At 52.5% G+C, this 24,464-nt stretch overlaps 1 protein-coding gene across 1 annotated transcript in view; it reads right to left on the minus strand.

Annotated features, from left to right (window-relative positions):
* EPHA8 (EPH receptor A8) overlaps positions 1-18,919 on the minus strand; it is a 49,699-nt gene extending 30,780 nt beyond the window's left edge. Inside the window, exons 1-2 of the mRNA XM_075721521.1 lie at positions 18,835-18,919; positions 7,095-7,159 (exon numbers count right to left, since the gene is read on the minus strand). Of these exons, the coding sequence (XP_075577636.1) occupies positions 7,095-7,159; positions 18,835-18,919 (150 nt within the window). The remainder of the gene's footprint in view (positions 1-7,094; positions 7,160-18,834) is intronic.
* Positions 18,920-24,464: the final 5,545 nt, after the last annotated feature.

A 24,464-nucleotide genomic window follows, 5' to 3' on the forward strand; every position in this document is an offset into this window, starting at 1 on the left:
AGGGTGTGGAAGTCGTTGTCGAAATTAATCGAGCACAAATTAACACAACATCTGTTTCCTGTCTTTTCTCTGCTGAGTTCCCCGGGGCGGGTGGGGGAAGTGAGGCAGAGCTGCGCATGGGAGGAGACACGTGGGGCAAGGGCAGAGCTGGGGGTGGTGAGCAGGGATGCTCTCTGCAATGCACAGCCAGCTCCCCTCTGCAATGTGTGTGGGCTCAGGGCTCTCCAGGAGTGTCCACAAGGGAAATAGGAGCTTATTGTGTGCACCAAAATGCCTTGGCCTCCAACTAGTGTGGTTGCTTTGGGTCTCCAGACATTCACTCCTCTCCCAAATCTGGCAGAGGAGATGGTGCTCATGACCGTGGTGTCCGCACACCCCTGTGGCATTGGCAGAGCTGGCAGCACCGTCATGGCCGGCAGAGAGCAGGGAGCTAATTGCCCATCTCCAAGCACCAGCAATGGTCAGCATCAAGCACAGGGGAGAACTTGGAGGGTTTGCATTTGCAGCATCACTCTTTCAAACTTGGTGCTTTTTTGCACAGCAGTTGGACTGTCAGCTCTTTCCCAGGGTCCTACACAGTGCCTTGGGATCCCAGTCTGGGACTAGCCCAAAACACCACAACTGTACCACGGTCCTACAGGGCAAGTGCCCTGCCATTGGTGAAAATGCATGGAGGGAAGCGTAGGCCACCAGAAATGGTGGCTCAGATGGCACAGGTGCATCTTCCCCGTGTGCAACACAGGTCCCACGATCTCTGCCAGGTCCCAGGATCTGCTGGACATTAGGGATGGAGGGACTCACTTCAGGAATCCCCATGACTTGAAGGGTTTTTCTGTTTCACCTTAATTACAGGCTGTTATGGCCAGGGAGAGGAGTTTCTGATGCTGGGTACCATCGGTTCAAGAGCACAGGCACTGTGCATACACCCGGCCTCCTGGCATTGCCTGCTCTAGGCTGATGGTTTGAAGTGGCTTTTATTAAACAAAGCTCAGCCCGGCCCCCATCATTGTGATAAGATCCCCTAGCGAGACGGAAATGAGGACATCATAATTAACGCGGTGAGCGCACGCGTTGCAGGGGGGGGGAAACGGGACATGATTGCATCTGTATTCAGGGGCTTGCCTAATAGTTTAAATTAAAGTCAACATCAGTTATAAAAAAATTTGCCAGATTATGAAAGGCAAAAGATGCAAACACCAGATATCTGGGTGGCTGAGCATGGTCTTAGAATTCTCCCAGGGCCTGTGTGGTGCAGCAGCGTGGGGAGAAGGAGGAGGAGGAGGAGAACAGGCAAGGAGACACCACGTCCCCCTCAGCCTCCCACCACCCTTGCAGTGCCCATGGAGGGAGCCAAGGGTTGAGGTCTCCCCAGCCCTGGGACAGCTTCCAGGAGGGATGCCAGGTCTGTCTGACATAGCAAAGCTTTTGCTGCTGCTGAGACATCCAGCACTTCCCTTCCTCCTGAGAGCAAGCACCGAGCTACGGCACTTCCCCAGGAGCTGCTGGGTCCCTCATACCACCGTCATCAAGAGAGGAAAAAAAAGAGAAGGATGTTATTGCAGCTATAAATCATTAGATGGGAGGCGTTAATGGAGATAATCCCCATGAAATCAGTCACTGCTGCGGCTAAGGAGGGATTTGTCAGGCAGTTAACTACCCTGAGCTTCACTGCAGGTGATTAACTCCTGGTAGTGACCAGCATCTGGGGAATTAGCAATAACCCAGTATTTACTGAACAAGCACTGGGAGCTGAGCTTTTATCTCAATTACTAGTCTAAATCTTTATTTTCCATTGTTCCATTCCTACCCATATTTTTTTTTTCAAAGAAAACAGTTTCGCCGCAGCTTGCCCTGTAATGTGCTGGTTTTCCTGGATCCAGGCAGAGGCTCTGGATTGGAAGAGAAACCGAAGAGATGGCACAAGGACATCAAAATGACAGAGGGCAGAAGACATGGCCTTGGCAGGTAGGAGAGCCCCAATATCATTTGGTGCTCTGAGGAGAAAGACAAAACCCTGAAGGGCATCAAAGTTGCAAGCACACAGCACAGCTTGGGCTGGGGACAGGGTTTTTGCAGGGGCACAAGGAGACCTTGCTCTATAACAGAGCTGGCATGTCAGATGGGGTTCATCCAAGCCATGAACTGGTTGTTGGCTGCAGGACCAGAGCTAGACAAAAAGAAGTCCCCTGCTGTGTAGGCTTTGCTCTGCAAACAGTTCAGTCCCGGGGTGTTTACAGCAGCACTGTACACCAGCATGAAATCCCCATCCCTGATGTGCAAACACTGCTGAGAGATGGTCCTATGGCAGAAATGTGTCGTCTGTGCTCTCAGATGGTTGTTTAAGCAAATCTGGTGTCTTTCTGCCACTTTTCTCTCTGAGCTACTGCAGAATGAGGGAAGAGCACTCTTGGCTAATTGTGCCCAGGTGCCTCAGGATACGTCCGTCCGTTTACCAAGAGTGGAGGGGCAGAGATGGGGAGGTGCAAACCACCCCTGAAGGTCTTTCCTGGTGCTCGCACCAGCAAAGCCAGCATGGAGCATGCCGGGTGTTGGGGCAGCTGCCTGCATGGCAGACGCCCACCAGCTCTCTTGGCTAACCCCAGTCCATGCAGCGAGGGGGATGCTGTGGGGCCAGACCATGGAGGTGCTGGTGGGGGGCAGGCAGGGAGGTCGTGGGCAGCACGGGAGGCCTTTCTCCAACCCTTGAAGTGTTCCCATTATAATTAGCTTTTTCAAGGCATCATTCAAGCTCCTTAGATACCCTGTGTCTGAACAAAATCATTTCCTGTTTGACTTTGTAAATCAAAGTAGACGATGCAATAATTATTAATAATATGTTGACTTATCTCATCAGCGTTTTAATTAGTCAGTAGAAAAGCAATTTGCAAAGGGGCCGATCGGGCTCCCTCTGATTCTGCAGGTCACGTGCCAAGCAAGGAGAGGGGAGAGAAGGGCACTGGGGCAGTGGGGCAAGGAAAGCTGGGAAACCGCAGGCACAGAAGGGGAAGGGCCAGCCTCTTTGACGGCACTGATAAGAGTTTAATTTTCAATGCAAAGGGAATTGTTGTGGGGATAGAGCGAGCCGCAAAGCTCCTGGGAGCCCTTTGAAGTTATAATTGAGAGGAGCTGCAGCCTGTGGGACAGGGATGCTCCCAGTGACCCTTCCGCTTCCTGCACGTGTCTCCGGGATGGAGGTGAGGGGGAATGCAATTAAACCCCTGAGCGGCAATTACAGCCAATTACCCCTCAGTTAATTGTCTGGCGAGAGGAAATGTCAAAACAGGCCACACATGCCTCCCTGATGGCTTGACACTCCCCAGGGCTGATGGTGCTGCTGACCCCCGCTGTGCCCATTGCTCCCAGCCCCTTGCTTCTCTGCTCTTGCTGGCCATAGCAAACCCAGAGAGGAAAAAAAAAACTTCCTGTGAGGCAAGTTCACTTTGCCCACAGGTGTGATGAAAACATCAAGACTTTGCAAGTGGTACCCTTCCAGTTTTGCACTGCTGATGCTTTGGACCATTGCCCTGGTTGTGCAGGCAGCTCTGGGATCTCCCAGTCCAGAAGAGGAAACCTCTGAGACTGCCACCTTTCCTTTAGCATCCCCAGGAGCCCCAGAGAGGTGGGACAGGACTTGCAAGTGCTGGAAAAGCAAGCCATAAGGCACTAGGGACTGAGCTAGCGGACAGAAGTCCCCTTCTTAAGCTCCTCAGGCTGAGGACCTCTGTGCTGTTTAGTGCCATGCAAAGACCCAGCCAGATCTACCCACCTCCCCACTGTCACCCATGCAGTGGCACTGGGCTCACACAGGGCAGGGGAGTGGACATGTGGGTAAAGCAAAAACAAGCATGACTTCAGCTGGGGAGCCAGGGTCAGCAACACTGTCCCTTGGCAGGAGGATGCTGTGATGGATGTGTCTGTACGTGGACAGAGCAGAGATACTGCAGGGAAATCCTGCACTCCCTGGCACCCAGCACACACTCCAGCCATGGCTCCGGCAGGACAGCCAGCAGGCAGCAAGGGAGGATAGTGTGTGTGGAGGGGGCACTGCCACGTTATTTTTACAGCAGGAGTATCTGAATTAAGGAAATGGCAGCAAAAATAGGGGACCTCAAATAAAATCTGGCTTCACAGTGCACCACCTTCTTACTATGCCAGCAACTGGGCTCTACCCAGCCCAGGGCAGCCAGAGTCACAGCACACCACGGTGGGCAGGGACCGTCCCAGGGACACCAGCAGTACTCCTGAGCTCGTGACCAGCAAACTCAGTCCCTTTCCCAGAGTAGAGATCACACCAGGCTTGGAGCCATGTGGACCCAAGCTACCAAGCCTGTAAGTCACCCAGCATCTTTCCCGCCTGAATCTGAACTCTGCTGTGGGGCTGCTCAGGAGGCGTCTGCTCAGTGCCAAATCGTTGGCGCTGAGAGTGAGTATCCTACAGCAGCTTCACTGAGACACCAGCTTCCTTTCCAGTGATGGCAACTGGATCCAAGTGCAAATTTAGTACTTAAAAAGCACCTGGAGCTTGAAGGACCAGTAGGAGGGTAAAGGAATGAGATGCTCTTTCAGGATGGTGCAATGCAATGGCCCATGGAGGAAGAACCACATTCCAGACAAGTGTTCAGTGGAGCTATTAAAACATCCAGCTGGAAAAATATATGCAAAGTTGTTTGTGCAAGAATGTCACATTGAAACCTAGGCACCCTCGCTGAAGGTGTTCAAGACACTTTTCACCCAGCTGTATGGTTGTCCTCTCCGTAACAAGGCCACGATTTGGGCAAAAGCACAGGTTAAGTGAAGAGTGGTGTCACCCCATGACTTACCTAGGACTTGTAGGAGGACACAGCAGCATGTCCAAGAGGTGGCTTTGGCGTTAGGTGTTATACAAGTCTTTTCTTGTTTTTCTTTTTCTTTTTTGGTATCCAGTATTAACTCTTCTTAATAAACATCACTAATAAGGTGGAGACTTCAGACATGTATTAGGGTTCAGGAGTTGCTGGGCTGCTGGTGACGGACTGCTGGGCATCTGCTGTAGTGCAAGACAGCAGCATAGCAGTGACTGCCCTGCGAGCCAGCCCCGGCACCCTATGGTCATGTAACGCATTACACCTGACAGCCCTAGTGGGTCGGGACCCAGGATTCATTCCCTGGATTTGCAGATGTACAATACAGGATGCTGCACCTTAACCAGTCATGGAAGTCTCTGATGTGGTGAGAAAGAGCCACCTGTAGGCTCAATCCCTTGTCTGCTTTGTGAATGCAAGGTCCTGCCCAGTTAGGCCCATGTGTCCCCAGGACAGCCAGCTCAGGTGGATTCATCTTCATCCAAGTCACATAGGTGATGTGATGGATCCCATCTACATGTCTGACAGCTAGCAATGGGCCTGGGGATGCGGTCACACAGGTGTCTGGAGAGCTGGACTCATGGTGGAGGATCCAGAAGAAGGAGGGCCTTGGGCAGTCTGTGAGCAATGGAGGGTCTGACTATGGGGAAGAATTGCTTAGGATGTGGTGAGGGGCAGAGCAGCGGAAGTGGACAAAGTGAAACAGCCCTCATTTCCAGAAACATCCTCCCTCCCAGGGGAGCAGAGGAAGCCCTGGTCCCTGATCCCTGAACATGCATCGGGACACTCCAGGATGTCAGGATTTGGCAGCAGGCTGGGATGAGATGGCAGCAGCAGGGTGACACGACAGGGATCCACATGAACGAAGGGCAGCCTGTGCATGGCTGTGAAGAGGACAACACCTCCCTCATCCAGGCAATGGCAGAAGAGGGTCCTGTGGCTGCAAACTGAAGCCAGTCAAAACCACATAGCAATGGGTTTTTAACAGCCACCTGCTAACAGCATCGCTACAGGACCTGGAAGATTTAACACCACTGGCAATTTTGCAGTCAAGGATGTTTTTTTCTAAAAGTGGGCTTTTCTGAGATGCAAGTTAATTGGCAGGTCTGAAGGCCTGTCCTTATGCAGGAGATCACATCACGTTAGATCTGCGGTCCCCTCTGACCTTTTACCTCTGAATCTATTACATTTCCAGGATAGACATCATTGCAACAGCTAAGTGCTAAAATTAGAACTGAGTTAATGATTTAATATATTTACATACATGATAATGTCTGATATAAATCTGATCATTGTTATTATTATGAATTCACAATTCTGATCACTCTTGCTCAAACAACGTCGGGACTGAAAGTCTCAAGCAACAGATCAATGAAAATGATTAGAGGCCTGGGAAGATTTCTGTAGGAGGCGGAATTGAAAAGATTAGGACCGTTTAGTTCAGAGAAGGGATGAAAAGGAGTGGACATGAAAAATCTACACAGCAGCAGAAGCCAGGTAGGCACCCCAGTTTTGCATGTTTTGTGCATGCAGCAAGCCCCACTGTGCTTTGCAGTTGGTCCTGTGTGTATTTATGGGATTGTTTCTGTTCACTAAATGAGTGAGCAAAATCCTTACAGCCAGGTCACTGCTGCCATCTGAAACTCACAATTTCCAGAAAGCTGCTGTGGCAGGAAAACCTGGACATGGAAATGCAGGTGAAGGGAGTGCGCGGAGAGGATTCAGCCAGTAGAGATGGCAGGCTCACATGGGGGTCACCACCCCTATATCCCACCTGGCCACGCCTCAGGGCTGTGCATTTACATCCCCATTCCCTGTAAGAAACCATCCACAGGGGATGCTTCCCTGCTCCACTTGCCCAGTTCCCACAGCAAGCTCTTCTGATTACAGGCAGCTGAGAGCTTCCCAGTCATTTTGGGCTGTTTCTCCTGGTGCAGCAAGGAATGAGATGCTTCTCAGAATAACTACCTATGGGGCAACCCAGCTCTTGAGTTCCCTTAAAGCTCAGGACCTGGTGACAACCCAGTCCCTACCAGGGGACATGGAGAGTTAAACAGCATTTCCAAACTGTCTGCATCCCACTGATAGTCTTTCAGGCTGGCACTTTCCCAACAGACGTGGTCCTTTTACCCCATCAGCACTGACCAAGGCACCAGTCTGGGGCTGAGATGTCCATCCACCCTGCCCACGGGGACCTATGGTGACCCATCCCACTGGGGTCCCCCATGCGCCAACAAGCCACTTCATACTTACCCCATGTGAAGGATAAGTCATCCAGCCCCAGTCCCCCGGGATTGTTGATGTGTCTAGCAAGTTCACTGGAAAACAAAGGAGCAAAGTGCTGCGTTAGAGAGCTTTCTCCCCATCCCTGAGGGGCGAGAAACCGAGCCATCACAACCAACCTCTTGATTGTCCCCTGCCAACACCGATGCAACTGGAGCATCATCCCTCGCTTGGACACTTCTCTTCCAGAGGCTTTGCTGAGCCCTTTAGGCTCATATCCCTCCCAGCACCACCATTTTGAAATCTGCAATCCAGCAGCTGCTGTAATTATACACCACAGTGCCCTGCTCCAGCACAAAGTGACCCCCCATGGTCCTGGCTGACACCCCACTGGAGAGGCCAGACCATGGGGGACAGGCTGCATGAGAAGGCCCATCAAAGCTAGCCCTTCAAAAGCCCTGCCACCACCAGGAGCCTGGCTTAATGAGGAGACAGGCAAATCTGCAAGGAGAGGGGAAGAGCTTCTGCAGGGGCAGAGGCGAGGATGCCTTTGAACGTGCTCAGGAGCTTCCCGTGGAAACCTGTGCAGTGTCAGCAGGTGGGGGAAAGTGGGGTGCCATGGCATTGCTGCATGCACAGGGTGAGCTGCCCCTCAACACTGGCTTGTTGCAGCAGGGAGAGGGCATGTTGGGACAGCAGCTCCAGCCCCAGCAGAGGCTGGGCTCAGTGTGATGCTGGTCCCAGCAGCCAGAGGAATGGGTGCCACTTTCATTTACTATTACCAGGCAGGGAAGGAGGCGGGGGAGAGAGGAGCAGAGACGTGAGCTGGCTGTGAAACGCCCGGACGTCATGCTCCTGACAGAGCAGATTAGGAGCTTTTGAGGCATTTATTAATGTTAGCAGAACAATTTGAAAGAATTTCCAGGGTTTCTTGTGTGACTCCATTGGCCCAACAGCAGGCCGAGCCCCTTCACTCTCCGCACGGCGCTGCTCCCACTGCTAAAGAGGCCCCTTGCCCTCAGCACGGAGTAATTACCTCGGAGATCTCAAATCCATTTTTATTTGTTATTGTTAATCTGAAGATTTTCTGCCTATTTTCCCTGGGTAATTCGCCCAGCAGGAGCCTGGGCTCAGGAGTTTCCCTGCTCACAGTGCAGGAGCATGGTCCCGGTGACCCTCAGCAGGCAGGCTGCAGGGAGGGTACTGCTTTCGCAGACCCTGTCTCCCCCCCGCTGTGGTCTCTGCACCCTCTTTCCCACACTGAGATGCTCAGCAATGGACGTGGCTGCCTCTTGCTGCTCTCCAGGCAGCACAAGGAGCCTGCACGGACTGGGGTCCGGCTGGAGCATCGTGCCATGGGGAACGATGCTGAGATCAGATGCTGAGCAGGCATGGTGGGACATACCCCAGGTTTGTCTGCACAGTGGTGTGTGGGACCTGGAGCCAGCTTGCTACACCCCATTCCACCATGTGGATATGGTTGTCACCCAACCTCATATAGATGAAGGAGCTGTCTCCTTGCGGGTGCTTTGGTGCACATATAACTACACAAGCTTGCATTCCCTGCAACATGCCCATGGAGCAGACTGCTCGTGCCTCTTTGCAGGAAGAGGGCTAAGTTATTTCTTTTACTCCTTAGCAAGCATTTCAGCCAAGTGCATAGGAGTCCTACGCATTAAGCCCACTGCCGAGGGCATTGCACAAATATAAAGGCATTGCGTGTCCAAGAGCTCTTGTGTTAACGCATGGTATAGCACACATGTCTGTGGATATGAGCATCCATCTAGCAGCACTATTACATACTGTGCTGGGATATGGGGAGACCAATACTCTCCTGAAACCCAACCGTCCATTTCAGGGAAAGGCTACAGACCAACACCGAAGGGAACCTGCCGCATCACATGCGACAAGTGCTGCTTCCAGCCCCTTGCAGGTGATCTCCCAGCTGCGTTGCTTCTCTGGGGGTGATGCTCAGAAAAAACCTGCCCTTGATCCCAGAGGGTGAGTGAGACCACCACAAAGGACTCCTTTCAGCTGAAATGTTCTCAGAAAATGTGCCGGTTTGGGAGACCTCTCTCCTACAGCTGGGCAATTCTGTTTGATGTTATGGACTGTCTGCACATATCAGTCTCAAACTGCGAGCCCCATTTTGTTTTCCTGAGCACCATTTTGTATTTTCCCTATTCTGTGCCTTGGCCTTAACTTGGTGTATTGAGCCAAAACACCAGGAGGTGTCAGGGGAAATTCTCACACTGGTGGAAAAGCTGTCAAGCCTGATTGCCCGTTCAAATGGAAGCACCTAGGAGCAAGCAGGTCGCTTCCCCAGTGCCAACTGGGGTCTTGAGCCAGAGTCTCATGCAAGGCAGACCTATGTGCTCCTTTATAAAGTTGCATCATGTAATCTTGCCTGAATAGTGCATGTTGCAATCTTATACATGCAGATTATGCAGGAGTCAATGACTAGGTGTACATATATGCATACGTATATGTATAGTTTATACCTTCATCTTTATTTTTATATCTATATATCTGCATCTGTATCTGTACCTGTATCTGTATCCGTACCCATATCTACCAAATTCTAAACACTGCTTGAGATGATTGAGGAAGCTGAAGCAGGGACTAGCATCTAGGGGATGTACATTTTGCCTGGGCCCATATATCTCTTGTGCTGCATAAAGAACAAGCGCTCAGAAACCCTTCTCAATACTTGTGCTGGTGACCACGACTCCTTCAGAGATGTATTACATCCCTACAGAGGCGCGGGTGTCTTGACATCCCACATATAAGCATCCCGGGCTCAGGAACAGTGCGATAGGAGCCACGGCTGCCCAGCCCAGGGAGCCTGCGGACCCTCAGCCCACCCGGGGGTGCATGGTGGGGTGGTGGGACAAGCCTGGGGCTGACACACTGGGGGATGTGCTGAGCCCCAGCCTCTGGAAGAGCAATGGGGGACTGAAGAGGGCCCTGAGCTCCCTCGCTAATTGTTAACCCACTGCAGTCCTCACTCTAATTACTCCACCGTCTCCCTCCCAGGCACGGCCTTTGTAGCACAGGCATGGGGAGGAAGGGTCAGTGGGAGCAGCCCTGTTCCCTTGGGCTTCAGTTCCTCTCCATCACAACTTCAAAGGCCTCCCAAGATTCACAGCAAAGCTCCCCCCCCATGCAACAACATCTTTTGCATTGATAATTAAACTCTTATCAGCCCAGTTAGGTGCTCTTGCACCCTGCTACCTAAAGACTGGTGGGCTCAGCCCCCACAGCCTCATGTGGGCCTGCACACCCCACGCCGGCTCCATAGCCCCAGCCCCACTCAGTGGGGGAACAACATGGGAAGCGTTATCCGCAGCGGGAAGAGAGAGTTGGGGTATGGGAAAGGGGCAGGGAGAGGCTCCCTGAGAGGAGGGAAACAAGAGCCAGTGGCATTCATTTCCCATAAGCTCAGGCAGGACTCTGAAGGGGCAGGTGGGGCCAGGGTGGGTCAGCTATTTGTGTCCCACCGTTTAATCCAGGGGCATGCTGAATAGCCAGCCGTGACCTTTCTGACTCGGGAGGCAAAGCTGAGCAACAAAGCTCTGTCTTACTGGCCTCAGAGCATCACGGGGGGGCAGGAAGGGATGCTTCACTTTCAGCTTCCCCCTCCCCGGGACAATATTTATCTTTAAAGAAAGAAAAATCGTCATTTATTCACCAACACACAATGCCAACCATTGGACTTTGAGGTAAAAGCAGCAAGGCTAGAGGGTAGGTCAGCTCTTCCCATTTGGGAGCTGTGTGCAGGGGATGTGCCCCACGGATCCGGGTCGGCACCGTGGCAGTAGGGTGCTGCACACCAGTGCTCCGCTGCACAAGTGACCAGATCCAGGCAGCCTTTGTCAAGCAGCTGCTTGTCCACAAGACTGCACGTACTAAGGACACAGCGGGAATGGTGCTCGCATCGGCACCCGCTGGCCTAAACTGCCCACAGAGGAAATTTAGGAAAGCATTGCGGGTAGATATAAAAGATGTCACCAAATCGGGCAGGAACATGGGATTTCCATGTTTCTGGAAATGCCAGAATCAGGCTGAAAAAAAATATTTAAAAGAATATTTTCAAACAATTGCTGTGAAAAAGCAGTGGTGCATTTTGGATGTGCCCTAATTCCCATTTCAGGATTTCTTCTTAGACCTCCAGACTGTTGCTGTGAACTTTCTGTATTTAATTTTATATCATTTTGTAATGCATCAGGAGTGGTAATGCCCATAAGGACTGCCCAGAGGGTCACCCCTTTTCAGTATACCAGGAGCAGAAGATACTTTGATGTAGGAAGAAAGCTTGTTTGTTCAATCAGTGCTAACAAAAAGCCACAGTTCACATTTTAAAAATAAAATGATCAACCTGATCCTTCCAGACCCTGCATGATATCTTGTAAGATAATATGCAGCGCAAGAGCATAACCTGTGGTAGGACAGAGGTTTCATGAAATAATGTAAAAAATGAAACAAAACAAAACAAAACACCCTGAATAAAGTATTTCCAAGGCTAAAAACCTTGAAATTACAGGACAGCATTTTTTTCCCTGAAAAAAAAAAAACCCACATCAAAAGCCAAACAACAAAAAAATGTTCCCTCTCAGAAATCTAGGTGAGAAAATATAGATGTAAAATGCTCATGTTTCCTACTCTGTTTGAGACTCCTGATGCTCATGTGCGGTGGGACAGCCAGGGCAAATTGGGCACACTGGCTTAGGTGACCCAAATTAAAGCATGCATACTATCCACTGCCAGGCAGGGGGTTATAGTACCGGTGTGCATCCCAGCATCGTGGCACACTCAGGTTTCAGTGCAAACAGTGCACGGCCAGCTGGACATAAATAACTGACTGGAAATGTTAAAAAACACAGGCTGTCCCAGGGCTCAAGGGTGGGGTGTATGGGGCCAGAACCGAGGCTCAGAGTGAGGGGTGAGCACACATTTCCACGTGCCTGGCCCAGGAGGTCGTGCCAGTGGGGAAGGAGCTATTTTGGGCTCAAGGGGCAGCTGGGCTTATTGTAATTCAGGGCAGAAGCCAGAGGAGGAGGTGGGAAGGCTCTGGGGATGGTGTGGGGGGAGCGGGGAGAAAGGTCAGGGAGGCAAGAAATTCCATGGAAACATCCACTCTGACTAGGGGAAGGAGCAGGACTGTGGCGAGGCAGCGGGGGGGCAGGCACTGGGGAGCACTGAGGGCAGCTGAAGGGTGCCTGCAGCCCTGGAGGAGGGCTCTGCAGACCTGGTGTCCCCAGGTCTGGATTTGGTCATCTGGGAATCATGTGAGTCCTTTCCATCACAATGTCGCCAGCCTAAGGGACGGCAAGGTGACACGGACACATCCATCAGCAGGGAGGAGTCCGTGCCTTGCACAGCCACCCCTTGGCATCTCGTTTGGCTAAAGCCCTGCAAGAGCTAATCCGTTCAACACACACACCATCAAAGGACAGCTTCTTTCATCCCTGACCAGTGTCCCCAAACCCAGAAGCTCGAAGAACAGGTAATGTACCTGCACCCAGACCAGGACTTCCCACTTTCCACCAATCTGCAGCCCCAGGTTCAGGGACAGGCTGAATATCTCATGCCACCAGTAATGCAATATCATGACACTCTTTAAAAATTATACAGGAGAGTTTTCTAATACAAAATAAACCTCTTCTGCTTGTGGTAAGCAAAACCTTTGTGGTAAGCAAAACCTGTGCGGTACAGACTTGGGGAAATTGGAGCCATCTCCAGAGGGGTTTTTGCCAGTGTCCTCACACCAGTCCTGACTCCCTCGCCTCTTTTCTTATGTTTGTTGGGTATAGCAGAATAGACAAAAATGGGTTTTCAGCTTTAGCCACTGAGGTTTCTGGCTTCTGCTGCATTTTTGGGGAGTTGAAGCTCACACCAGGCAAGCCCCTAATGCCTTCGCAGGTCCTTATCCCAGACCATCTCAGTGCTTCCACTCCCCACCTGTACACTGCATGCCTGCACTGTTATCTCCTGCCTGTTTGGGATTTTGCAGATTTCTTATACAAAATCGGGACTCCCTGGTGTCACTCCCAGCCACTTCCCATGCCACCCACAGTGACTCAGGTGGACTTGGCACTGGAGACCTCTACCTGTAGCAGAGCCTGTGAGTCCATTAGCAGGACAAACCCTGCAGCACCCCGAAAAAGGCAAAGATTTGAGTATTATCCTCTCTGGAGGATTCACTATGGAAATGTGGATTTTGGCAAATGTGCTCACTTATCTGGATTATCTGAAGGGGCTTTGGATGGCAGTTTTTCAGGCTGTCGGGTGCTTTTTCCCTAATTTCTCTGAGGACGTCTTTTGTTCTCACACCAGTTGGCCACCCTAAACCATGCTTAGCTCTTTGTATGCAGTGACATTTTTAAAGCAAGTTAATTTCTTTTAAAAGCAATTACTTTTCTCTCTTAAAAATAGCTTTCTAAAATGGAACATTTTCATGGACAAAAATACCAATACTAAAAACGTTTGAGAGGACAGGCTGAATATCTTATGCCACCAGTAATGAAATATCACAAGAGTCCTTAAAAATTGTATGGGAGGTACATAACACGAAAGGTATTTCATCCAAGGAAGGATGCAGCAACTTGTGCTGGGATGGAGCTGGTCTATCCAGCTGCAGCCAGCACTGTTGCCACTCACTTACATGATTAAGGCATTTTAAATATGAGCAACTGAGGATAAAGCAGAAGATACCACAGGCATAACCATGATACCAGAACTGGAGGAAAAAAAAAATATGAGAGAGGGGAACCTGCAGATCCCAATCTACTTGTGCCTACAAGGGGTGCGAGGTACCCAGTTGCACTTGGCTTACTTTCATGGCAGAAAAATACGGACTGTTTAATCTAGCAAGAAAAGCCTAACAAGAACAAATGGCCGGAAGGTGAAGCCAGGCAAATGTGTATTAGGAAAAAGAGGGGTCCAATTTTTTAAGGCTGAGGCTGATGAGCCATTGGAACGAATTATTAAAGGCAGGGATGGGTCTGCCTTTGCCGATGTCTTCAGATAAAGGTTGAATACCATTGCTGGGCCAAACAGTTTATTAGGCTTTATTGGCGTGGCTGGACCTGATCCATAAAGGTGTTACATCCTTTATGTGGTTATTTGTGATCTGAAGTACCACATATCTACATGGGCAGGACATGGGGGTTTTTTTGTTTCTTTTTGAAGGAAATTTGACTGCATGATCCTGCCGCTCACTTTTGAACTAACAGGGCCAAAGGGGTTAATCATTTCTCTGTGACAGAGGAATAATTTTGAGTGTTGGTCATGCAAACATGCTGGGGTTAGGAGAATGAACTATCAAAAACTGTCAGGGTATGAATAGAGTTGTCATATGAATGGATTTGCCCCTGGAGATAAAGGCAGCACCGAAGGCTGCCAGCGAAGCGAGCAGGGACGTACGAAACACAGAACCCGACCAAAACAAAGAGCGGAGGTGTCAGGATGCCTTGATGAAACCGGCACTCCCCGGAGTCTTGCCTGCCAGTACCCGCGTGCGCCGATCCCAGCAGGATGCGTGGGACGAGTTGCTCTCCCTCCCTCCCTGGCTGAGCATCTTTTGGGGCTAGGGTTTGTTGGTTTTTGGTTGGATTTTTGGGGTGGGTTTTTTTGAGTAAAATATTTTTCTAATCCTTTTTCAGCAATCGAAAAAATAGGGAATTCCTTCATCCCTGGAGTAATTAATCCAGTTTTCAGTTGTACTTAAATTTGGATTCATCAGATCTATTTCCACCATCACCAAAATAGGTGCCCATTTATTTTCACTGTAAATAAACCCCTCATGATTTCAGGAAACAAGAATTCAAGGAGAATGAAAAAAAGCTCACAGAGCAGGTGCATTTTGTGCACTGTTGTGTTATTTTTACGCAAATTTCGGGGTTGGATTTTCCAGAAGTTTAAGCTATTCATACAAGAAGAATAGAAATGAAGACGAGACCAGAAACATATGCCCATGAGCCTACCTAAAACTGTGCAAGTATTTGCTTTATATCAGCATTTTGGGAGCAATCAAAAAATTACACACCCCAGAAATTATAATTTTTTTTTTGCAAATGTAGCGCAAATCAGTTCCCTGTTTTAAAATAATGTTTCTCCATCCCCCCCATCACCAAAAGACTGCATACCTAAAACCTCTTGTTTCCTGTTCTTAAGGAGGAACACGGCATCCTCACAGCCTTTTTACAAATGAAAAAGCTATTTCCTCTCCCTTTCAGAGCTTTGCTTCTCCCATAGCCCTGACTTCGGCATTGCTGCAGAAGGGGTAGAAAAGTAATGTTGAATAAATGTGCAGATGAGTTTTTACCTCTTTTTCTGTTTGAGCAGAGGGGCAATTAATGAGATTACAATCAAGAGATTAGTGGGAGAGATTGCCACAAACCCTTCCTCTGGCCCCCATTTTGGCAACGCAGCAAGCTGCTGGGTTTTCCTAAGGACCCTGGTGCTCCCCTGTGCCCCATCCCAGTTGCGGGGAAGAATAAAATGTCTCTATTACTGACCCCATGGTGCAGGGAAAAGGCGAACATCCCTGTATCATCCGCTTCGCGTCCTGCCCAGTACGCTCCCTGTACATCACCCTATCCCTGTCACCTGGTGTCTGCCTTGACCATCTCTATGTGCCCTGAAATGCTGCAGGAGATATGCCTGGATCCCCCTTCCCCTGCTGCACCACGTTCCCCACCGAGGTACCACCCAAGCTCACCCGCAGGCCATGGGGTCCATGCTGTGATGGGGAGGAATGTCACCCACCAGATGAGGACGGAGGGCAGAGCTGAGCTGGAGGCATCACCTGCGAGGGAGCAGACCCCAGCAGCAGCATTTAAAGTGCCATTTTCTGGCAGAAAATACAATTTTATCACCTCCTGTCCAAGTCTCAAATGTGGTATTTTCTGCTCCTCTGATTTTCTTACAATACAACAAAGATATTTCGTATTTTATTATTTAACTTCAATTCGTGGTGTCATATATAGTACCCACTTCAATATTTTTGCCTATGCAACTCGGTGTGTAATACTATAAATATTTTAGTCTACCACACTATCTTCATATTATTGAAAATAACTTTTCTACCTCCCTGCTCTAAAGCAATTTAACAATTTTAGGCAAAATTTTTTTCAGTGCTCCAAATGAAAATCTTCCACATCCTGCAAGTTTTCACACATCTAGAAAAAAATCTGAGTTTTGGCTTTCAATACATTTTGCAAGGGCCGCCGTGTTGAAATGTGGGGATTTCCCACGGAACGGTGATTCCTTTTTTCTCCCATTTCCAGGGCACCCACTGCATGCAAGACTGAAAAGAATAAAAAAATATAAGCTCAAAACTTCTTGGAACAAATCTTTCAGGAAGGAGAAAGGCACTGGGAGCTCTTGGAAGGGGAAGAAAATCAGACTGAAGCCGTTTCTTCAGGCTAATGCATGTCTTTATATACCAATTGCCTCCCAATACGCACACATAGAGTGCAGCACACACCGGTCTTAAATTTCCTTTGCGGCTGTAATTTTCTACCCTGCAGCTCTTAAACGAGCATTGGGTTCTCTGGGTAGCATGGCCAGAGACACACAGCAAGAAGCAGACTGTGGCTGTGGCAGCAGGTAGAGGTCACGGTCAGCAGCAGCGGGGCATCTTTGTGCGCCATGGCTGCACCCTCACAGTGTGCCCACATGCGCCACACTCTGTAACAATGGGGTAGCAAAGCCCAGCACAGCTGGAATCTAGGAGACACTAAGGCTGTGCTGCACTTTGCAGCATCTCTCCACATTTCTAGTCCCATCCCCATGCCAGGGTGCTCAACAACTGGCAACGCAACCACCCCAGCATGGGTGCTGCCACCAGCCCGTCCCAGCACCCTGAGACATGCAGGAGCCTGCAGCCACATCCCCAGCTCCATTGCCCATATCACTGGGCCTGGCTGGCACTGGGCTGCCCCGTGACACTGCAGAGCAGTGCCCCAGCACCTGCGGAGGCGTGAGCGTCCTTGGGGGCAGCGCACGGAGCACCACCAGTTTTCTGCAGGGTCCCCCACTTTGTCCTGGTGCCACCCAGCACCTTCTGCCTGGTCTAACCCAGATCCAGCCTACTTGGTCTTCCCCAGAGCCTGGCTCACCCCCATCCCCACACATCCCCCTCACCAAGGCTGTTACTGAGACTATCTTTCCTTTCCCAAAAGTCTTATGGGAAACCCAGGTCTTTCCCAGCCGGGGACAGGCAGACAGCAGACCAGGGCCTGCCTGTCCATACGGAAGCCATAAAGCCCACCCCAGCAGCCAGCGATCTCCTCTGCAGAGGGAAGAAAAGAGGCCCCAGCCTGTCTTGCCCATGCCCAGGGTTAGCTGAGTTCAGGCAGGGCTGCTTGGCTTTGCAGGGCTGCAGTGCCCAGAGCTTGGGGCAGCGCAGGCAGCATCCTGCACCACGCTCTGCCCCGGGCTCAGGGCACGGGACAGCTGCTGCACCATGGAATGGAGGACCAGCAGGGCCTACGGGTGTCAGGGTGCTGGGGTCCCATCCCGCACCCACACAGACCATCCCCAGCAGTGAGACCCAAATGCGTCCCCCCCGCAAGGGCAGGAAAGATGGTGAGGAAAGGAGCAGGAGGAGTGTCAGGAAGTGGACAGCAGACAGAAAACAGGGTTAGGGCCAGCAAATAGCTAGAAATGTGTAATACAGGTGCGGAAGACAGGCTGGGTAGGAGGAGAGGTGCGGGTGGGTGTTGGAAGATGGCAGTAGGCTCAAGGACCCGGCCCAGCAGGGTGCCGCGAAGTGCACGAGGCATTGCGGTGCCAGCCCATGGGCCTCAGCATGCCGCAAGGATGGCAGGGGTGCAGGGGCAGGAGAAGGGAGGGCTGCCACTGCCGCCACCGGGTAGGGACACCAGCACCGGGGCTCGCTGCAGAGGGCTGTGCCGTGCTGGCCACGGCTCTCAGGCATAGCAGAAGGGAGGAAGGATGCTGCTGCTGGTGCCAAGGACACGCTCGGGAGCGGGAACGGCATATCTCTGGGTGATGAAGATCAGCAGACCTGGGTAAGCAGCCGTGCCGCTGCTGCCAGCGCGGAAGGAGGCAGGCGAGCGAGTGGGTGGCAGGCAGTGGGAGCAGTGCTGCCGAAGCCAAGGGGGGCCCGAGACGCCGGAGCAGGGTTGAACTGCCGACAAGAGCCGGGGATGAGTGCGATCGGCAGCAGGGTAGAGTGGCCAGGCGGAGGGAGCAGGCCTGATGTGGCTGACACCAAGATGTCGGGAGAAGGTCCCTGGCTGCATCCTTGCTTTCCGCTTCAGAAGTTTACAGCCCTTTCCCTTGTGACAAGTTTCCCACCTGAGTGCCCCTCCAGCTCCCTGCATCATCTGTACACCTTCCTGTGCCCACCCGCTCGCTCCATCACAGCCCACACCACCCCGCCAGCAAGCATGGCCCCGCACTGCCGCCAGCTCTGGTGATGGGGATCGCCATGGCTGAGCTTGTGTCTGTGTCCCTGTCCCCTCTGCAGGCACCCCTGCATGCTGCAGCAGGCAGAGCTGGCAGGCATTGCTGCAGAAATCAAGTCCTCCTGCCCAGCTCGAAGTTTACCCTCCGGTGCAAAAGTCCAGGATCAGCAAACTCAGGCAGGCAGGAACCCAGAGCTGTGCTCCCCTGGGAGGAGGGAGAAGCTAAGCCTGGCAGATCTAGCAAGCCCATGTGGAAGCATCCAAACAGACGCAGCAATCCTGCAGGTCCCCCCAGCACTGCCCCGTCACACGAGGGCCACCCCGGTTCCTACCTTCACTGGTGGTGGCAGAGAGGCAGGCAGCCAAAGCGATGACAATGGAGATTGAGGATGTCAGATCCCCCTGTACCCATGCCATGGTCCGGCGGGGCCACTGGGCGTGGGACAGGGCCACCTCAGTCGTCCCAGCACCTCTGTGAGCGAGCGCCTGGAGCTACGGCACACACCGGCTAATGCAAAGGCACTTTGCGCACATTGCTCGCATCCACACAGGCAAGCGGCTCGGCAGGGAGGGAGCAGCCTGCCTGTCACCACTCGCAAGCCAATGGGATGGGTGGGCTCTGCAGCGAGCCCCCCTTCCCGCGCCACACGCGCACGCTGTACCCAGCCCAAGCATCCGGACGGTGGGCTCCCGCTCCCCCCTGCCATCCATCCTCCCTCCCTTGTGATGCTCAAGCAGCCCCCACCACTTCTCATGCTCCCCGTCCCTCTTTGCTGCTCTCGTCCGGCTGCTGCAAGAGCCGAACTTGCAGCCCAAGCTGTAGATCAGTGGGGAGCTCTGTGCTCAGCTGGGGTCAGGCATGAAGGGGACAGGGTTGCCCTTCAGTCCCAGTGTGGACAGAGAGAAAAACCCCTTGCACATGCTCCCCTTGCATGTCTGGGGCTGGGGAAGAGAGGCAGACCACACCCCCCCACCCCCCCCTTGATTCTTTTCATTACTCATCATGCTGGGATAGACGCTCTCCACTCGCCCTTGAGCTGGGGCAGCAGGAGCAGGGGACAACATGGCCAGGTCTCACAACACCCAGCCTGCTTGCAGCTGCGTTGGCCACCTGAGACAAGGCCAACCCCTTCAAAAGCAGAGTTTTGGAGGATGCAGCAGTTGTCCCAGGGTGGGAAAGGCCAGGTGCTGGGCAAGGGGGCCCAGCAACTGGGGTCTGTGCTGCCTCAGGAGTACCGAGCATCCTCCCCATGGCCCTGCAGAGGAAGCCTCTGCATACCTCTCGCTTGGAGCTGCCAGAATTGCCAAGCCAGGTGAGTACCTTGCTCAGCATTAAAGTCAGCATCTGTCAACAGACCCCCTACAGTGGCCACAACTGTGTCCCCATCTAAATGCTGAATGATCACTAATACTTGCCCACAGTAACCATAGATGCTGACTCCCACCTACGCCATATGCGGTGGGGTTATTTGCCCTTCCATGCACTCATGGCCAGGGGACCGATGTGTGACTGCAGCCCTCCCCTGCCCCCAGCAACTCAACTCAGGAAAAGGCACATGGGGGAGGCCGGGCATCTCTGTTGACTGTCAGGCCATCCGTTGGATAAAGCTCACCCCAGACTTGCTCAGTAGGCCTGGGGCAGGGAAGGCTGGGGGGGGGGTGGGGGGGGTGGTGCGGGGTGGAGTGTCACACACCTTCCATCCCACCCTGGATCCCAGTGTCTTCCGTGGAGATGCTGGACTGCATGCTGGGGCACCCTGTGGCACTGCCAGCAGCTTCCTACGTGCTGGGGCAAGAGGGGCTCCCTGCCCGTCTCACAGCACGTGGTGGCAACAATTCCCCATTCAGAGTGGGTGAGGATTGTGCCTGCAGGGACATGTCTGCACCACTCATCACCAGGACCTGGGAATGACCTGGGGCATCAGGTCCCTCCAGTTTTTTTGCTCTCCCTGCCTGGGAAGATATCCATCCGGAGACTGCGCTGGAGAGATCCTGTCATCAGCAGTATCACGGCTCAGGCAGAGATACGGCTGTGGCTTGGGGAGGACTCCAGCAGTTCCCAAGGCAGATGGCAGAGGCTGAGCAGTGCTGTCATGCCGAGGGTGCAGCTAAGCAGTGGTCTTTGCAATACGCCTTGGAGCAAAGAGGTCAGGGCTGATGGTTTCCTGAATAGCACCAAGCCACCAAGAAGCCCCAGAGCAGCGCTGATGCCATGATGGTTGCACCCCTGCAGCTGGTGGGAAAGCAATCACATTGCTACTCCAAACCAGCAGTCTTGTGCTGAAAGGCCTTATCACACCTCAGTGCTGGATCCCTCAACTCTTTGTCACCCAGAGCCCAAGCAGAGCCAGGCATGCCGGAGGGACACCATCCACACTGCCTCCATCTCAGTCCCAAGCTCTGGAAATGAACCTCTGGGGAAGCAGAAGCCAGCTTTGGACTTGCAGTACTGAGTGATGCCTGCTCCCAGTGATGGTCTAATGCAGGGGGCTAACCCTGCAGACCTCCAACACAACCCAGGCACTCACATGGGCTCTCGCATCCCCTGGTGCCATCCCAGCCAGGAGATCTGTCCCAGGAATGTGGGTCCACCAGGTCTCACAGAGATGCCCACAGCTACCAGATATTGCACTTCCCCACAGCTTTTGGTTTTGCCGTGACCCAGGATCCTAGAGAAGCTGTGGTGGTTGGGCACTATTACAGAGTGTAAAGCGGCTTTGCAGGAGACAGGACACAGTGACTCCAGAATAGCGTGCCCCAAATCCCTCCCAGGGAATGTGAGGCCTCTCAGATACACTGTCAGCTTTGGGGAGAGAGGATGATGTGTACTGGGGTGCCTGCATGCAGTGGTGGGTGCAGCAGGGTGCTGAGCCTTGGTGAAGGACTGTGCTGGCTCAGCATGAACTGCGTGCCATAATGCAGTGCACACACGCTGTGCACCAAAGGAGTGTGTGGGTAGGGGCAGGCACCCCGGTTTCACTGGACACTTGGTTTTGCTGTCAGGATGTGCCTTGTGTGCGTAATTAGTGCATGTGCCTGGAGGCAGGGCACTGTCGGGAGTGTGTGAGCTGGTACAGGATGCAAACACATGTGCCAAGAGCCTGGGGATGCTCCTGTCTCGAAATGCAGACCCTTTCCATACCAGGATCCACAAGCAGCCATGGCCACAATCACAAGGCATCCCAGAAACCCCAAACAGCCCAGGAACCAGGCACATGGAAGGCATCATGCCAGGATCCCTGGCCCTTCTCGCCACCTGCATCCCTCCTCAGGCTCCCAGTCACCTCTCCCTGGCCTGAGCTGGATGGGGCATGATGCCCACCCGCCAGCTGCCTCCCCCATCGCACTGCGTGCTGCTGCCTCTGCTCCTCAGCGAGTCTCTTGCCATTGCCACGTTCCTCAGATGTGGTCCCGCACCTGGCTGTCACAGAGATGGGGAGGATATTTATAGATGCTGCAGAGAGAGGAAAGCACAGCTCAGACAGGGAGGATCAGTGAAGAAGGGGAGCCAAGCCTGGCTATACCCCCATTTAGCATGACCCAGGTGCATTTACCAGGGAGACCACAGCCTCCTCACTAATTCAGCAGCTCAGACCTCTTTGCACCCAGGGATTGTCCATCACAGCTCTGCAAGATCCAATCTGTGTCTGGGCTAGTGGGGAGGGCAGCCCTGCCCACCTCCAGTGTGCCTGCCCCTCCTGGGTCAGGAAAGCAATATCCAGGCACTTCTGCTCTCCTGTAGCATTTCCAGGGCCAGGTGCCTCCGGGTCAGGGCTGGTGCAGGCAGCGTGGGTGGCAGAGTCATTAAGGGAATGGCACAATCTCCAAGACTGGTGCCACTTTGTGTTGGGACACCAGCAGACCCAGGACCCCCCCCTCCCACCCCTGCAGAGAAGGGGATACTCAGGGCAGGGAGCAGAGCCATGCTGCAGATCTCAGTAACCCCCTGATGCCTGTCCATCCATCTGTCCCCTACGGTACATCCCTTTCCCAGGAAGAGGCATGCAGAGACATGATGGGGCGTGGGTGCTCTCTCCCAAGCCCAAAGTGCATCCCTGTTCCACCCACAAGGTGTCTGCAGGAGGACAATGAGCTGAGGAGGTCCCCAAGCACAGGCAATGCTGCGCAGGTATCTGGGAGCCTCCTGGCAAAGCTGTGTGCCACTGTGGGTGGGGGGGACAGGAGTCCTGGGTGGCTTTCCCCACACAAATGGCCATGCACAATGACCCCTCCATCTCTTGCACAGGCAACAGCCCCGAATCTGAGGACTTTTTAAAACTGGGATTGATCAAACAAGCCGGGGTCCTATCTTCCCCCCTACCCTAACCCCTCCACCCTGGCGTCCCCAGCAAAGCCCCAGGGGTAGCAGGACAGGAGGGGGGTGTTGGACCCATGCAGGTGGTACATCCCCCCTCTGCACTTTCACATGGCTGTAGCATCCACCAGCAAAACTTGCATTTGGTGCCCCCACCTGAGCTGTTAGCAGTAATTCCCAGTGGACTCCAGTGTACCTCATGCGACAGTGCATGTGGGAAGACCTTTAACCTGGCATCTACTGTATAAACATGCTGACATGTTATCTACATCGATATAAGAATTCACCTGGAGCAATACCCATGCTACATCACTGTCACTGTAAGTCCTCATGCTGTAACAGGTCTGGGACAGATTGCTTGGCAGCAAGGTCAAGAATCACAGGGACCGCATGTCACCTCCTCCCCGGGGGCAGCCTGCACCAGGCTCTTTTCCCTCTCCAGTGCCCCAGCGTTTTTCCTTTCCTAATGTGTTGGGCCTCTTTTTCAGCAAGGTGCTTGCCCTGAGGAGCAGGTCGGGTGGTGCCTTCCCTGCTTGCCCCAACACTCCCTGGGGCTCACCAGTATCCCCATCACTGCCTGCTGTCAAGCCAGCACCTTTCACGAGATGCCATGGCTGAGCATCCCACCTGGCCCCTCACCACAGCAGGGGGTGCTGCTTCCCTCCCCGTTACTGCAGGTGGGTGCCCAGTTTCTTCCATTAACACCAGCGGAGAGGTCCAGCCCTTGGCATCAGTTGTGACGAGGTACAACTGTGGGAGGCCTTTGGCCAGCTGAGCAATCAGCTCCCAATTAATTCAGGTCAAGGCTGGGGGGGCCTAGCATGCCTTTCTTCCTTGTCATTATCAGAAATGTTGTGTATTAATATCCTTTATATTAAAAAAAAATAATCTTATCATAATTTTTCCTCATTGAAGGAGATGGTTTGGAATTGGAATTGAGACAAACACAAGCCAGGAGCACCGGCTGCAGAAGGGGAGAGTTTAAGAAAGGCCTTTTGGTAATATCCATCATTCCCTTATCAGTGAGGATATTAAACGTATTGAAATGCTAAGCAGCTCTTTAATGGCTGTGTCTGATTTTCATTAAACAAGCAGGGGATGAGCAGGAGGGAAGGGGATGCAGTACTGTTCTCACTCTAAGAAATTCTGATTGCTGGATATTAACAGCATTAATGTTCTTTTATCCAAGAGCGCCAGGGTTGTGCTTGCCTCTTGCCTATTTTCTGTCTTGCTGAAGTGGAACTAAGTCCCTGCTCCCTAAGGTGGGTGCATGGTTGCTACGAAGCTGTTAGGGGCCAGGGTTGTATAGAGATGCAAAGCAGGGGCCTCCCAGGGAACATTTTTTTAGTACCAGCATCTCCAAGCCCCACCACATCCATGCTGCCTAACAATAAGATATATGCTCATGCCTTGATGGGGCAGCCTGGTCCTGAGAAGAAGAGGAGATGGGCAGTCAGAAGTTTAGCCCAAGTGAAATCACTACAATACCCCCAGGCCCAGGCTGGAAGCATCACCTGCAAACCTGGCAATAGTGCAGTCTTTATCCAGAGGGATGGTGAGGGATAGGCTGCCCCTTTGAAACGGATATGGCAGTAAGTCCTGGCCATCCCCAGGCATCTCCAAGCATGGAGAAAAATGCATCTGTGC

The sequence above is a fragment of the Pelecanus crispus genome, chromosome 15, assembly GCF_030463565.1.
Source record: "Pelecanus crispus isolate bPelCri1 chromosome 15, bPelCri1.pri, whole genome shotgun sequence".
Lineage (NCBI taxonomy): Eukaryota > Metazoa > Chordata > Aves > Pelecaniformes > Pelecanidae > Pelecanus > Pelecanus crispus.